The sequence below is a fragment of the Nerophis ophidion genome, linkage group LG17 (genome assembly GCF_033978795.1).
Source record: "Nerophis ophidion isolate RoL-2023_Sa linkage group LG17, RoL_Noph_v1.0, whole genome shotgun sequence".
In the NCBI taxonomy this organism is placed as follows: Eukaryota; Metazoa; Chordata; class Actinopteri; order Syngnathiformes; family Syngnathidae; genus Nerophis; species Nerophis ophidion.
Window position 1 is genome coordinate 14,824,025 of NC_084627.1, and position 15,579 is coordinate 14,839,603.

The window sequence follows — 15,579 nt, forward strand, 5'->3', positions numbered from 1 at the left end:
ACCGGGTCTCAGCTCTGTTATTTTCCGTTTTTTCGACTATTTTTTGGAACCTTGGAGACATCATGCCTCGTCGGTGTGTTGTCGGAGGGTGTAACAACACTAACAGGGAGGGATTCAAGTTGCACCACTGGCAAGAAATCTGCCGCCAGACCCCCATTGAATGTACCAGAGTGTCTTCACATTCGACCGGCGATGCTAAGACAGACATGGCACAGAGATGTATGGATAACCTGCAGATGCATTTGCAACGATTAAGTCAACTAAATCACAAAGGTGAGTTTTGTTGATGTTGTTGACTTATGTGCTAATCAGACATATTTGGTAACGGCATGCCTGCCAGCTAATCGATGCTAACATGCTACGCTAATCGATACTAACATGCTATTTACACTAGCTGTATGTACATTTGAAACTAGATACCCACATTTAATGCGAAACAAACACTTACAAATCGACGGATTTAAGTTGCTCCAGTGTCACAAGATGCGAAAGTCCTGATTGTTTGGTCCGCACATTTTACCGGCGATGCTAATAAGGCAGCCATGCTATGGGCCACTTCATTAGGTACACTAATGCTATGGCCGAATAGCGTCAATAGCTATTCGCTCAATAGCTTCAATTTCTTCTTCAATTTCGTTTTCGCTATCTGCCTCCATACTCCGACCATCTGTTTCAATACATGTGTAATCTGTTGAATCGCTTAAGCCGCTGAAATCCGAGTCTGAATCCGAGTCTGAATCCGAGTCTGATGTCGCTCTATCTTGCTGTGGTAACCACCATCTTGTTTGTATTGGCAGCCCTGTATGACATCACAGGGAAATGGACGGTGGATTTACGGATAGTGAAAGTCAGGCACTTTAAAGCTTTTTTTAGGGAAATTCCGGGAGGTGTAAAATAAATAAAAAAAATTCGAGAAATAAAACAAGCCACTGGGAACTGATTTTTATTGTTTTTAACCCTTTTTAAATTGTGATAATGTTCCCCTTTAAGACCTCTAGCTGCAGCGTTTTAGATACTTCTAAATCACTAATCCTTACCTCCATGGCGACAAATAAAGTACGTTTCTTACAAGTATCATCCCTGCAGTGCAAGGAATAGCTAAACATGCTTCACTACACACCGTAACTCACCGGGGTCACAATGTGAACAAACGCCATTAGTGGATCTACACCTAACATCCACTGTAATGATACCAAGTACAGGAGTGTATCTAGTTGATACTACTATGATTACATCCACATTTTTGAGAATCACAAAATCTGATTTCGTTTTTAATAAATGTATTTTATGTTTATAAACTCGGGAATTACGTCAATGTACACATGAGGACTTTGAATATGACCAATGTATGATCCTGTAACGACTTTGCATTTATTGGATTGATACCTAAATTTGTGGTATCTTCCAAAACTAATGTAAAGTATCAAACAACAGAAGAAAAAGTGATTATTACATTTTAACTGAAGTGTACACAAAACATGTCAAAAGAGAAAGTAAGCAGATATTAACAGTAAATAAACAAGTAGATTAATAATCTATTTTCTACCACTTGTCCCACATAATTTTGACAAAAAAATAGAATGAAAAACGACACAATATTTTACTGCATATGTCAGCAGACTAATCAGGAGCCTTTGTTTGTTTACTTAATAATACAAGATAAGTTGTCTTGTATGTTCACTATTTTATTCAAGGACAAATTGCAATAAAAAACAAATGTTTCGGTATGATAAGTTTTTTTGTTAAAATAAAGCCAATAATGCCATTTTTTGTGGTCCCCTTTATGTGTATAAGTACCGAAAAGTATCGAAATATATTTTTGTACCGGTACCAAAATATTGGTATCGGGACAACACTGGTCGGGTAACATTTAAATGTCTCAAAAAACAAGTATAAAACGACTAGAGCTGTTTAAGTTAACCTGTTAATGAATGTGATTAATCACAAAAAGGTTTGCATAAATTACGCAGTTTTTTTCAAGTGAAACATAAAACGTTTCACTTAAAGTTATTTTAAATTGTGCAAGTGATTAATTGACTTAGACTAATTGTGATTACTCATAAATCCAAATAAAGTGTGATTATTTAGAAAAATATTAATCTCTGGACAGTACTAAAAAACTTTAATATTAAATTAAACACAAATAAAGTTAACTACTACTATGTCCAATATATTTTTTTAAACATTAAAAGTGTGTTTTTCTGGATTTTGTTTACTAGATAGACTTCAGGAGCATTTCACTGGAGAACAGATGCTTAAAAGTATTTATTAACGTTTCCTTTTAAAAAAAATATTGTGTCCTTTTCGATAAAGAAGACCCGGATTAATATTATAGCACACATTTTTAAAATCCCTACTTTACTATTAACATACTCAATACAACCAAAAATAAAGTAAAACTACTTTCAACAATGCTTAAAAAGTTGTTAAAATTTTTTTGCATTTTGCACAAATTTAGCGCCACATATTTTGAGACCATCTAGCTGAAGTTCCAAATGGTCCTACTTTAGTGGTCTTCCGAGAATGAAAGCTTTTAATTGTCAACAGATGACCTTATTAGCATGCATGGGATGCTGCCACTTAATAATAAACAAGACCCGGACTAAGTTAAATAGATGCAGAAAGAGAGCAAGACAGACATTTTTTGACAGAGTACACTTTGAGATGCTTTAAACCATGGGTGTCAAACTCTGGCCCGCGGGCCAAATCTGGCCCGCTGTTTAATTTCATTTGGTCCTTGAGGCAATATCAAATTAACATTAGAGCTGGCCCGCCGGTAACACCAAATTCACCACTAATACTCATACTTGCCAACCCTCCCGATTTTCCCGGGAGACCTCTGAAGTTTAGTGCCCTTCCCGAAAATCTCCCTGGGCAACCATCCTCCCGATTTCCACCCGGACAACAATATTGGGAGCGTGCCTTAAAGGCACTGCCTTTAGCGTCCTCTACAACATGCTGTCACGTCCTCTTTTCCTCCATATAAACATCGTGTTGGCCAAGTCACATAACGTATGCGGCTTTCACACACACATATGCGAATGCCACGCATACTTGGTCAACAGCCATACAGGTCACACTAAGGGTGGCCGTATAAACAACTTTAACATTGTTACAAATATGCGCCACACTGTGAACCCACACCAAACAAGAATGACAAAACACATTTCGGGAGAACATCCGCACCGTAACACAACATCAACACAACAGAACAAATACCCAGAACCCCTTGCAGCACTAACTCTTCCAGAACGCTACAATATACACCCCCCGCTACCACCAAACCCCGCCCACTTCATTTTTATTTTATTTTCAAATTAGCCTGTGGAAAAATGTAATGTTGATATTTACCTCAGAAGGCTGTAAATAGAAAAGAGGCATTAATTTTTTTAATAACATATCATTTAATATACCACTGATGTTTTTTCATTTGTTTTTTAAAAGTTGATTTTGCACTATTACGTTATATAAGCTCTGCCTGTTCCATGGGAGGAAGCCGGAGTCCCCGGAGGGAACCCACGCAGTCACGGGTAGAACATGCAAACTCCACACAGAAAGATCCCGAGCCCGGGATTGAACCCAGGATTACTCAGGACCTTCGTATTGTGAGGCGGATGCACTAACCCCTGGTCTACCGTGCTGCCCTATTTATGCCTTGCCTGTTCAATATTCATTGCAAAACTTGTTTGAGTCCATATTAAAACGTTAATTTGTTCAACCTTGGCCCGCGGCTTTGTTCAGTTTTAAATCTTGGCCCACTCTGTATTTGAGTGTGACACCCCTGCTTTAAACAAACAAAAAAAAAACAACTTTTGTCAGTCAGGTATGGACTATTGCTCCATTATTTGGCCCGCTATTCATGCGTCTCTCGCCAATAAATGTTGTAGATGTTGAAGGAACTACAATGTGACGTTTTAGGTTCATTGCAAGCTTCAGGCCTTCGGAACTATCACAATGTTGCTCCGAGGGGAGTCAAAATTAAACACCAAGCCTCTTAAAGGCCTACTGAAATGAGATTTTATTTAAACGGGGATAGCAGGTCCATTCTACGTGTCATACTTGACCATTTTGTGACATTGCCATATTTTTGCTGAAAGGATTTAGTAGATATACATCGACGATAAAGTTCGCAACTTTTGGTCGCTAATAAAAAAGCCTCGCCTTTACCGGAAGTGGCAGACGATGTGCGCGTGACGTCACCGGTGTGAGGGCTCTGTCACGCCAAATTTCTTCCCGGCGGAAGAAATTTGGCGTGACAGCCCCTCCAATGCCTGAAGGACCCCAATGAGGGCGTGACAATACCAAGTTATATGACTCTTAAGGGTTACAGCTGCAAAATTAGCAAAGCAAAAATAGCTTGAAAGGTTATCATGCTGGAATGCTAATATTTTTTCCTCACCGTTAAGGGTTACAGCTGCAAAATGAGCGAAACAAAAATAGTTTGAAAGGTTAGCATGCTGAAATGCTAATATTTTTTCCTCACCGTTATTTTTCACCTGTGACAATCAGCCAATTATAATGCTTTTAAAACAGGCAGCTGTGTGGGCTGCATTAAGGTGCTTCCACCCTCATTGGGGTCCTTCAAGTAGTTTCTTCCGGGGGGAAGGTTTTTGTAGGCGGGAAGAAATTTGGTGTGACAGCTCCTCACATCCTCACATTGTTTACAATCATAACCTCCAGCAACAAGAGCTATTCGGACCAAGAAAGCGACAATTTCCCCATTAATTTGAGCGAGGATGAAAGATTCGTGGATGAGGAAAGTGACAGTGAGGCACTAAAAAAAAAAAAAAGAAAAAGTGACGACTCCGAGCGGCGGCAGTGGTAGTGTTTCAGTTGTAATTAGACACATTTACTAGGATAATTTTGGAAAATCCCTAATCTGCTTATTGTGTTAATAGTATTTTAGTGAGATTAGATGAGTAAAGTCATACCTGAAAGTCGGATGGCTGCGGTGAACGCCGAGGAGCCAAGATCACAGCTGCCATTCAGGAGAAGGTCCCATAATCCACTGAAGTCTCCGGTAAGAGACGACAATTTTCCCATCCAAAAACTAGCTGGTTGACGTAGAGAAACATATTCTCTTGACCGCTCTGTGTTAAAGCTTCACAACAAACAAAGAAACACCGGCTGTGTTTCGGTTGCTAAAGGCAGCTGCAATCCACCGCTTTCCACCAACAGCATTCTTATTTATAGTCTCCATTATTAATTGAGCAAATTGCGAAAGATTCAGCAACACAGATGTCCAAATTACTGTGTAATTATGCGATGAAAAGAGACGACTTTTAGCCGTAAGTGGTGCTGGTTCTAAAATGTCAGCTCCAACCAATAACGTCACAAACACGCATCATCATTCCGCGACGTTTTCAACAAGAAACTCCGCGAAAAATTTAGAATTTTAATTTAGTAAACTAAACCGGCCGTATTGGCATGTGTTGCAATGTTAATATTTCATCATTGATGTATAAACTATCAGACTGCGTGGTCGGTAGTAGTGGGTTTCAGTAGGCCTTTAAATCCCCAGCTGAGAGCATGTGTTTGACTTATTGATGTTTAACATTTAACTCTGGTGATCTCAATAGGGTTGTGTTAAAACGTGGTGGATTGTTTCAGCATCATGATTTCATATGTTGGATGGTCCCATTTGTTTTGTTAACGACTGTGAAAAGTGCTATTTTTTTCCTATAGAGATTGGAAATCCCTTTCCTCTCCACGCCGTAGGGAAAATCTGTCACATCACCTCCAGTCTGCCCAAACAACACATTTTGGACAAGAAGAGAAGCTCCCCCGAGCTGTAAAGTGTAGCATGATATCAAAATATAAACGACAAGTTTGACGCGAAGCTACAATAACAACACTGCGCTTATTTTGGCTTGAACTGTAATTCTTTTTGAAATATGGGATGTTTGGGGATCTCAGTTCGTGGTTCGTCAAATTTGCGGTTTGTCGAACAAATAATTATTTTCCGACTCCTTTTCGGACATGCGGCAGTAGCAAACTCGAAATAAGTTATGTACAAACCCCGTTTCCATATGAGTTGGGAAATTGTGTTAGATGTAAATACAAACATAATACAATGATTTGCAAATAATTTTCAGCAAATATTCGGTTGAATATGCTACAAAGACAACATATTTGATGTTCAAACTGATAAACATTTTTTTTTTGCAAATAATCATTAACTTTAGAACTTGATGCCAGCAACACGTGACAAAGAAGTTGGGAAAGGTGGCAATAAATACTGAGAAAGTTGATGAATGCTTATCAAACACTTATTTGGAACATCCCACAGGTGTGCAGGCTAATTGGGAACAGGTGGGTGCCATGATTGGGTAAAAAAACAGCTTCCCAAAAAATGCTCAGTTTTTCACAAGTAAGGATGGGGCGAGGTACACCCCTTTGTCCACAACTGTGTGAGCAAATAGTCAAACAGTTTAAGAACAACGTTTTTTCAAAGTGCAATTGCAAGAAATTTAGGGATTTCATTCATTTACGGTCCATAATATCATCAAAAGGTTCAGAGAATCTGGAGAAATAACGCCACGTAAGCGGCATGGCTGGAAACCAACATTGAATGACCGTGACCATTGATCCCGCAGACGGCACTGTATCAAAAACCAACATCAAACTCTAAAGGATATCACCACATGGGCTCAGGAACACTTCAGAAAACCACTGTCACTAAACACAATTTGTCGCTACATCTGTAAGTGCAATTTAAAGCTCTACTATGCAAAGCAAAAGCTATTTATCAACAACATCCAGAAACGCCGCCGGCTTCTCTGGGCCCGAGATCATCTAAGATGGAGTGATGCAAAGGGGAAAAGTGTTCTGTGGTCTGATGAGTCCACATTTCAAATTAGTTTTGGAAATATTCGACATCGTGTCATCCGGACCAAAGGAGAAGCAAACCATCCAGACTGAGATCGACGCAAAGTTCAAAAGCGAGCATCTGTGATGGTATGGGGGTGCATTAGTGCCCAAGGCATGGGTAACTTACACATCTGTGAAGGCACCATTAATGCTGGAAGGTACACACAGGTTTTGGAACAACATATGCTGCCATCTAAGCGCCATATTTTTCATGGACGCCCCTGCTTATTCCAGCAAGACAATGCCAAGCCACATTCAGCACATGTTACAACAGCGTGGCTTTGTAAAAAAGAGTGCGGGTACTCTCCTGGCCCGCCTGCAGTCCAGACCTGTCTCCCATCGAAAATGTGTGGCGCATTATGAAGCGTAAAAATACGACAGCGGAGACCCCGGACTGTTGAACGACTGAAGCTCTACATAAAACAAGAATGGGAAAAAATTCCACTTTTAAAGCTTCAACGATTAGTTTCCTCAGTTCCCAAGCGTTTATTGAGTGTTGTTAAAAGAAAAGGTGATGTAACACAGTGGTGAACATGCCCTTTCCCAACTACTTTGGTATGTGTTGAAGCCATGAAATTCTAAGTTAATTATTATTTTCAGAAACATTTTTTTTATGAGTTTGAACATCAAATATCTTGTCTTTGTAGTGCATTCAATTGAATTATGGGTTGAAAATGATTTGCAAATCATGTTCCAAATAAGTGTTTGATGAGCATTCCTCAACTTTATCAGTATCTACTGCCACCTTTTCCAACTTCTTTGTCACGTGTTGCAGGCATCAAATTCTAAAGTTGATGATTATTTGTAAAAAAAAAAAAGTTTATCAGTTTGAACATCAAATATGTTGTCTTTGTAGTGCATTCAACTGAATATGGGTTGAAAATGATTTTCAAATTATTGTATTCCATTTATATTTACATCTAACACAATTTCCCAACTCATATGAAGACGGGGTTTGTATCGTATTGTAATTGTATGCATGTTCCTAATAAACTAACTCCCTAACCATAACCATTATTTCAGATTAAATCATCACTCTTATTTTTTTCGATAATCTAGAATGATGTTAATCTGTGAAAGGTTCTCTTGCAAAAACATATTAGGCTTTGTCCAAGGATGGTTGGTGTCACATATGCTGAAATGTGCATTTGATCCGGTAGTGACAGGCTGTGAAGGCAATATGGAAGACGCTAAACAGCATGGAGAATTTGAGTATAAAATCTACATGACCGAACAGTCATCCGACATACAAACCCCGTTTCCACATGAGTTGGGAAATTGTGTTAGATGTAAATATAAACAGAATACAATGATTTGCAAATCATTTTCAACCCATAATTCAATTGAATGCACTACAAAGACAAGATATTTGATGTTCAAATTCATACTTTTTTTTTTTTCTGCAAATAATAATTAACTTAGAATTTCATGGCTTCAACACATACCAAAGTAGTTGGGAAAGGGTGCTGTTCACCACTGTGTTACATCACCTTTTCTTTTAACAACACTAAATAAAGCAAATTGTCGAACAGTTTTAGAACAACATTTCTCAACGAGCTATTGCAAGGAATTTAGGGATTGTACCATCTATGGTCTGCAAAATCATCAAAAAGTTCAGAGAATCTGGAGATCTCACTGCATGTAAGCAATGATATTACGGACTTTTGATACCTCAGGGGGTACTGCATCAAAAACCGACATCAGTGTGTAAAGGATATCACCACATGGGCTCAGGAACACTTCATAAAACCACTGTCAGTAACTAACTACAGTTGTTCGCTACATCTGTAAGTGCAAGTAAAACTCTTCGATGCAAAGCCAAACCCATTTATCAAAAACACCCTCAAACGCCGCCGGCTTCGCTGGGCCCGAGCTCATCTAAGATGGAGTGATGCAAAGTGGAAAAATGTTCTGTGGTCTAACGAGTCCACGTTTCAAATTATATTTGGAAACAGAGGACGTGGTGTCCTCCAGAACGAAGAGGAAAATAACCATTCGGATTGTTATAGACACAAAGTTCAAAAGCCAGCATCTGTGATGGTATGGGGGTGCATTAGTGCCCAAGGCATGGGTAACTTACACCTCTGTGAAGGCACCATTAATGCTGAAGGGTCCTTACAGGTTTTGGAGCAACATATGTTGTCATCCAAGCAACGTTATCATGGACGCCCCTGCTTATTTCAGCAAGACAATGCCAAGCCACGTGTTACAACAGCGTGGCTTCGTATTAAAAGAGTGCGGGTACTTTCCTGGCCCGCTTGCAGTCTAGACCTGTCTCCCATCGAAAATGTGTGGCGCATTATGAAGCGTAAAATACGACAGCGGAGACCCCGGACTGTTGAACGACTGAATCGCGACATAAAACAAGAATGGGAAAGAAATCCACTTTCAAAGCTTCAACAATCAGTTTCCTCAGTTCCCAAACGTTTATTGAGTTTTGTTAAAAGAAAAGGTGATGTAACACAGTGGTGAACATGCCCTTTCCCAACTACTTTGGCATGTGTTGCAGCCATGAAATTCTAAGTTACTTATTATTTGCCCAAAAAATCCAGTTTATGAGTTTAAACATCAAATATCTTGTCTTTGTAGTGCATTCAATTGAGTTGAAAAAGATTTGCAAATCATTGTATTCTGTTTATGTTTACATCTAACACAATTTCCCAACTCATGGAAACAGGTTTTGTATTTGCACACACACACACACACACACACACACACACACACACACACACACACACACACACACACACACACACACACACACACACACACACACACACACACAATCATCAATTACTGGGGCGTTGATTTAGTGATTGGTGACTCTTTGAAAGACCAACTGGCCTCTCACACCCTGTTGCAACTCAACGTTGCAACGTGCCGCAGATCGTGCCCTAGGGATGGAGCACATATTTCACGACCATGTAGACCCATTTGCCCGAAGAGAAAAATATTTATTTTAAAGCTTAAAGCTACCTCAGCGGTCCCCCCTTTCTTAAACTTACGTTTTGACATTTTGTATTTCCCCTGCGGGATGATACGAATTTCTCTTCTGTAATATGTTTGTGTTTTCTCCGTGTGTTTGATGGTCGGCTTTCTCGCCGGAATTCTGCCCTTATATGGGGAATTATGGATGTTTACCTATGCAAATTACGGAATTAAGTGTGCTTAATTATGCATATTTGGGAAATAAGGGCATGTTTATATACAAATTATGATACACGTGCACGCACTAACCATTTGGCATTCAGCAAGTTAAGAACAGCAGGTGGGAACAATTTGGCCGTTTAAGAACACATCATGAATTTGAATGGACTCCTCTTAGGAAATCACTTAGGAAGAAAGATAGAAGGAAAAGTTAGAATTTATTGCTGAACGGGGCCCTTTGCTCTTTGCGTATGGCCTTGAATTGAAACGTGCTTTTAGGACTTGAATGACATTTGAAGTGACTGATTACAATTCTGTCTCGAGTTATATCGCACCATTTAGTAATGCAATGTCTATCGGTTACTTTCACAGTTCTATCCTAAAAATATAGAGTCTAATCTACTAAGATCCAAATAACACGCACCAAACAGCATATGCAAATGTGGGTTTGTTGCGTGTGATCTCCTAAGACTGCGTGTGCAATTGATAACTGGTGCAGACCGCCTTAATTAAATGAGGTTGTCATTGTTGAGACACTTATTTACTGCACAATATTGTTATCATACTATTTGTGGCAATTTACAATGTTTTGACACCAGCAGCAGACATATACCACTTTTTATTGGCATTTTAGAGGCAGTCCTGCAGTGCACAATGGAACTCCGTTTTTTATTGCGCTGAAGGTGCAGTCATGGAAGAGACTGGCTCCAACTGCAAGCGTTTGCAAGAAAATGCATAGTGCAAGAAGTTTTTTTTTCATATAAGAGATACATCAATAATATTTCTTCTATATGAAAAAACATACGTCGTTAAAAAAAACGCATTCATTTAATTTTTTTAAATCAGCCCCTTAAGTCAGAACAGACAAAAAATAATTTCAGTCTTGATAGATCAAAGTGTGTGTGCCAAATAATTTAAATTGCATTTTGAGCTCCCAGTATTGTGGCAACGTGATGATCATTATGTATTCTGCATATTCATGAAGACAGTTAGCTAAATCAGTCCTTTTTAAATAGTGGGGCGGGGTCCCCTGGGGTGGCGGGGTCCCCTGGGGTGGGGGTGGGGGGGGTGGTCCGATACCATGGAGGGCACGGGGAACATGTTTTTTTTTTTTGCCTTACCAGAATATGATGAAGCGTATGTAACACTTGGCTTCACTGTAACTACAATGTTAACAACTTTATAGTTATAACAATTTTATAAACAAATTATTTTGTTTGCAATCACGCTGAATAGTGTGGGGGGCAAACTATTTTCTTTTCCCTAGGGGGGTGGCGTAACACAAAATACTGCGCTAAATGGGTTACGCTTCCTTTTATTGCTCATTTAAAATACGCAATTATATGAGTATGATATAAATTTAATGAGTTACATTGTCTCATAGAGAAGTTTCTTAAGCGCAAAAACTATGACTAAAATGGTGAAGCTGTGTTTTTAATTGCACTTTGATATTTTTTGACAGTTTATTTATGAAACATAGTTATAATTGTAGTTTACTATTAAAATAGTTATATTTTTTTATTTTAGAACTGTTAAACTATAAGCAGGTTAGATAAAATTATTAAATAATATTAAAATCAAGAGTATGATTATGTAATTAAAAAAATGTTTTTCTTCTAATGTGAACATAATCCCTGAACTAACCAGCTTCAAACAGTTTAAAAAAATATGAGTATGATGTGAATTAAATGAGTTACATTGTCTCATAGAGAAGTTTCTTAAGCACAAAAATTATGACTAAAATGGTGGCACTGTTTTTATTTGCACTTTGATTTTTTTGGACAGTTTAAGAAACATACTTATTACTATAATTTACTATTAATTATTTATTTATTTATTTTAGAACAGTTAAATTGTAAGCAGGTTAGATATAATTATTGAATATGATTAAAATAAGAGTATGACTATGTAAAAAAATAAATACAAATATTATAATATGAATGTAATCCCTGAATTGAACAGCTTCAAACAGCTCCAAAAAATATGAATGTGATGTGAATTTAATGAATTCTATTGTCTCATAGAGAAGTTTCTTAAGCGTAAAAAATATGACTAAAATAATAAAGCTATGTTTTTATTTGCACATTGATTTTGTATTCATCATTATAATTTAGTATTGATTTAGTTATATTTATTTATATATTTTAGAACTTTTTAACTGTAAGCGGGTGAGATATAATTATTGAATACAATTAAAATCAAGAGAATGAATATGTAAAAAAAAAAAAAAAATGTCTAATGTGAACGTAATCCCTGAATTTACCAGCTTCAGTTTAAAAAACATTGTCCCATAGAGAAGTTTCTTAAGCGCAAAAATTACGACTAAAATGGTGAAGCTGTGTTTTTATTTGCACTTTGATTTTATTGACAGTGCATTTAGGAAACCTATTTATTATTATAATGTACTACCAGTGTAGTTATATTGATTTATTTTATAACTGTTAAATAGATATAATTATTGAATACGATTAAAATCAAGAGTATGATTACTAATTTAGTGTTAATATTTAGGTTCCTCTATAGTGGAAATGTTGGGCACTTAGGTCCAAAAGGTTTAGGACCCCTGCTTTAGTGAATCCGGTCTTATATGTTTACTAGTGCTACCAAACAATACACTTTTTAATCATATTAATCACACTTTTGCATTTAGATTAATCAGAGTGAATACCTTGTGTGCGTGGTTTAAATCAACTTAATAAAAACACCCCTTTTTTTTGACACAAATACAATTTTATTTGAATGCACTTAATTACGGTGGCAGAGGGGTTAGTGTGTCTGCCTCACAATACGAAGGTCCTGCAGTCCTGGGTTCAAATCCAGGCTCGGGATCTTTCTGTGTGGAGTTTGCATGTTCTCCCCGTGAATGCGTGGGTTCCCTCCGGGTACTCCGGCTTCCTCCCACCTCCAAAAACATGCACCTGGGGATAGGTTGATTGGCAACACTAAATTGGCCCTAGTGTGTGAATGTGAGTGTGAATGTTGTCTGTCTATCTGTGTTGGCCCTGCGATGAGGTGGCGACTTGTCCAGGGTGTACCCCGCCTTCCGCCCGATTGTAGCTGAGATAGGCGCCAGCGTCCCCCGCGACCCCGAAAGGGAATAAGCGGTAGAAAATGGATGGATGGATGGATGCACTTAATTATGTATTTGTTCAAAACTTGAAGTTTTATTAAAAGTAGTGTTGGGGTGTATTTTGAAGTATGATTTCCCTGCAATGAGCACACCAGTGGGAGTCGTACACTTTGAACCTGATCACTGAACATGTAACAAGTAACCAAAGGAGTAAATTGCGCAATTTTTCTGCGTCCCTACTTGATTATTGCGATAATGTTTTGTGATTAAAGCTTTCATTTTGTCCACTTTTACAAGTCAGCATGCTCGAAAAGGAAAATGTAAACCTACCCCTTTTACATGTTTGCCATTTTTAATAGTGACAGAACAGAATAGAACATGCAAAGACAAATGCATAAATAAATACATTGAAGAGTAAACCCTCCACTTGGACCATCGTGTGAGTACTGTCTCCGTCTGAGGACTCTTGTAAGTACGGGTGAGAACAGACATTCCTGCTGTAGCCGCGAACAAAAGCAAGTCAGCCTTCCGTCTCTGGGAGTTGTTGTTCTCACCAACTCAGCTAATTGCCTTCCTCAGGAAACCGCCGTCAAGACAGTTCTAATAGGAAGCTGACGCCGACAAACAAATTGCTGCTTAATCACCCCGATTCTTTTGCCAGCCAGCTACTTTCTCAGCCCTCCCCCGAAATGACTTTTTGTGTTGTGTTCGTGTTCCAGGTGACCATCCTTCGAGGAAAGGATGGATACGGCTTCACCATCTGCTCGGATTCCCCTGTGAGGGTGCAGGCAGTTGACCCAGGCAAGGATTCTTTTTTGAGAATTTAACAGGATCCGTAGTAAGGAAAGGGATTCACATAGCCACGTTCCTCCTGGGTGGAAGGAGGTGGGGTTAATCATTTTGCAATGCGGTCTGTGAAATTGAGTGAAAAGCGCCACTTTAAATAGCAACTGATGCAAAGTTGGAATTGCCGGAAAACACATTTTAAGATATTCAACGCTAAAATTCGTCACGTTTCATGTGTCGGGTAAACCGAGACGAATGGAGCCATATGAATCCCCTTCCTTTGTAGTTCAGTTCAGGCTACCATGGTCCGTTTTAGGCTGGTTTGTTTTCAGTTCAGTTCAGTTTCAGTTTGTTTGGAACATGCATAAATGGTAAATGGGTTATACTTGTATACATTCACCCATTCACTCACACATTCACACACTGCAAGGCGCTAACCAAGACCCCTCAGGAGCAAGGGTGAAGTGTCTGGCTCAAGGACACAACGGACATGACTAGGTTGGTAGATGCTGGGGATTGAACCAGGAACCCTCAGGTTGCTGGCACGGCCTCTTTCCCAACCGCGATAAGATACAACATAGTTGTATCATTACAGCACATCCGAAAAGGAGTAGGAAGAAGCTGAGCTTATCTAATCCTACCCCTTTTCATACCATAGCAATTTTGTCCTATGTCCTTGTTCTCTGTAACGTAACAGTGAAAAAAATAAATAATATATAAATAATATACCACAAATATTAAATACGTAATTAATCTTCAGATTGAATACTACAAAGCCAAAACACAGCCAGTAAGATTTCGTATCGGAAAAAAAACCCCACATAAATGGAATACAATAATTTGAAAATCATTTTCAACCCATATTCAGTTGAATTTGCTACAAAGACAACATATTTGATGTTCAAACTGATAAACTTTTTTTTTTTTTGCAAATAATCATCAACTTTAGAATTTGATGCCTGCAACACGTGACAAAGAAGTTGGAAAAGGTGGCAGTAAATACTAATAAAGTTGAGGAATGCTCATCAAACACTTATTTGGAACATCCCACAGGTGTGCAGGCTAATTGGGAACAGGTGGGTGCCATGATTGGGTATAAAAGCAGCTTCCATGAAATGCTAAGTAATTCGCAAACAAGCATGGGGTGAGGGTCACCACTTTGTAAGCTAATTGTCGAACAGTTTTAGAACAACATTTCTCAACGAGTTATTACAAGGAATTTAGGGATTTTACCATCTACGGTCCGTAAAATCATCAAAAAGTTCAGAGAATCTGGAGAAATCACTGCATGTAAGCGATGATATTACGGACTTTTGAGCCCTCAGGCGGTACTGCATCAAAAACCGACATCAGTGTGTAAAGGATATCACCACATGGGCTCAGGAACACTTCATAAAACCACTGTCAGTAACTACAGTTGGTCGCTACATCTGTAAGTGCAAGTTAAAACTCTACTATGCAAAGCCAAACCCATTTATCAACAATATCCTGAAACGCCGGCCGCTTGGCTGGGCCAGAGCTCATCTAAGATGGACTGATGCAAAGTGGAACGGTGTTCTGTGGTCTGACGAGTCCACATTTCAAATTATATTTGGAAATTAAGGACGTGGTGTCCTCCAGAACAAAGAGGAAAATAACCATTAGGATTGTTATAGGCCCAAAGTTCAAAAGCCAGCATCTGTGATGGTATGGGGGTGCATTAGTGC

The 15,579-nt window shown here is 38.6% G+C and overlaps 1 protein-coding gene across 6 annotated transcripts in view; it reads left to right on the forward strand.

Moving 5' to 3' along the window:
- Positions 1–15,579, forward strand: part of rgs3a (regulator of G protein signaling 3a) — a 354,609-nt gene that overhangs the window by 100,564 nt on the left and 238,466 nt on the right. For all 6 annotated transcript variants that reach the window (XM_061876388.1, XM_061876386.1, XM_061876385.1 and 3 more), the window contains one exon: positions 13,807–13,888. In XM_061876388.1, coding sequence (XP_061732372.1) covers positions 13,807–13,888 — 82 coding nt within the window. The remainder of the gene's footprint in view (positions 1–13,806; positions 13,889–15,579) is intronic.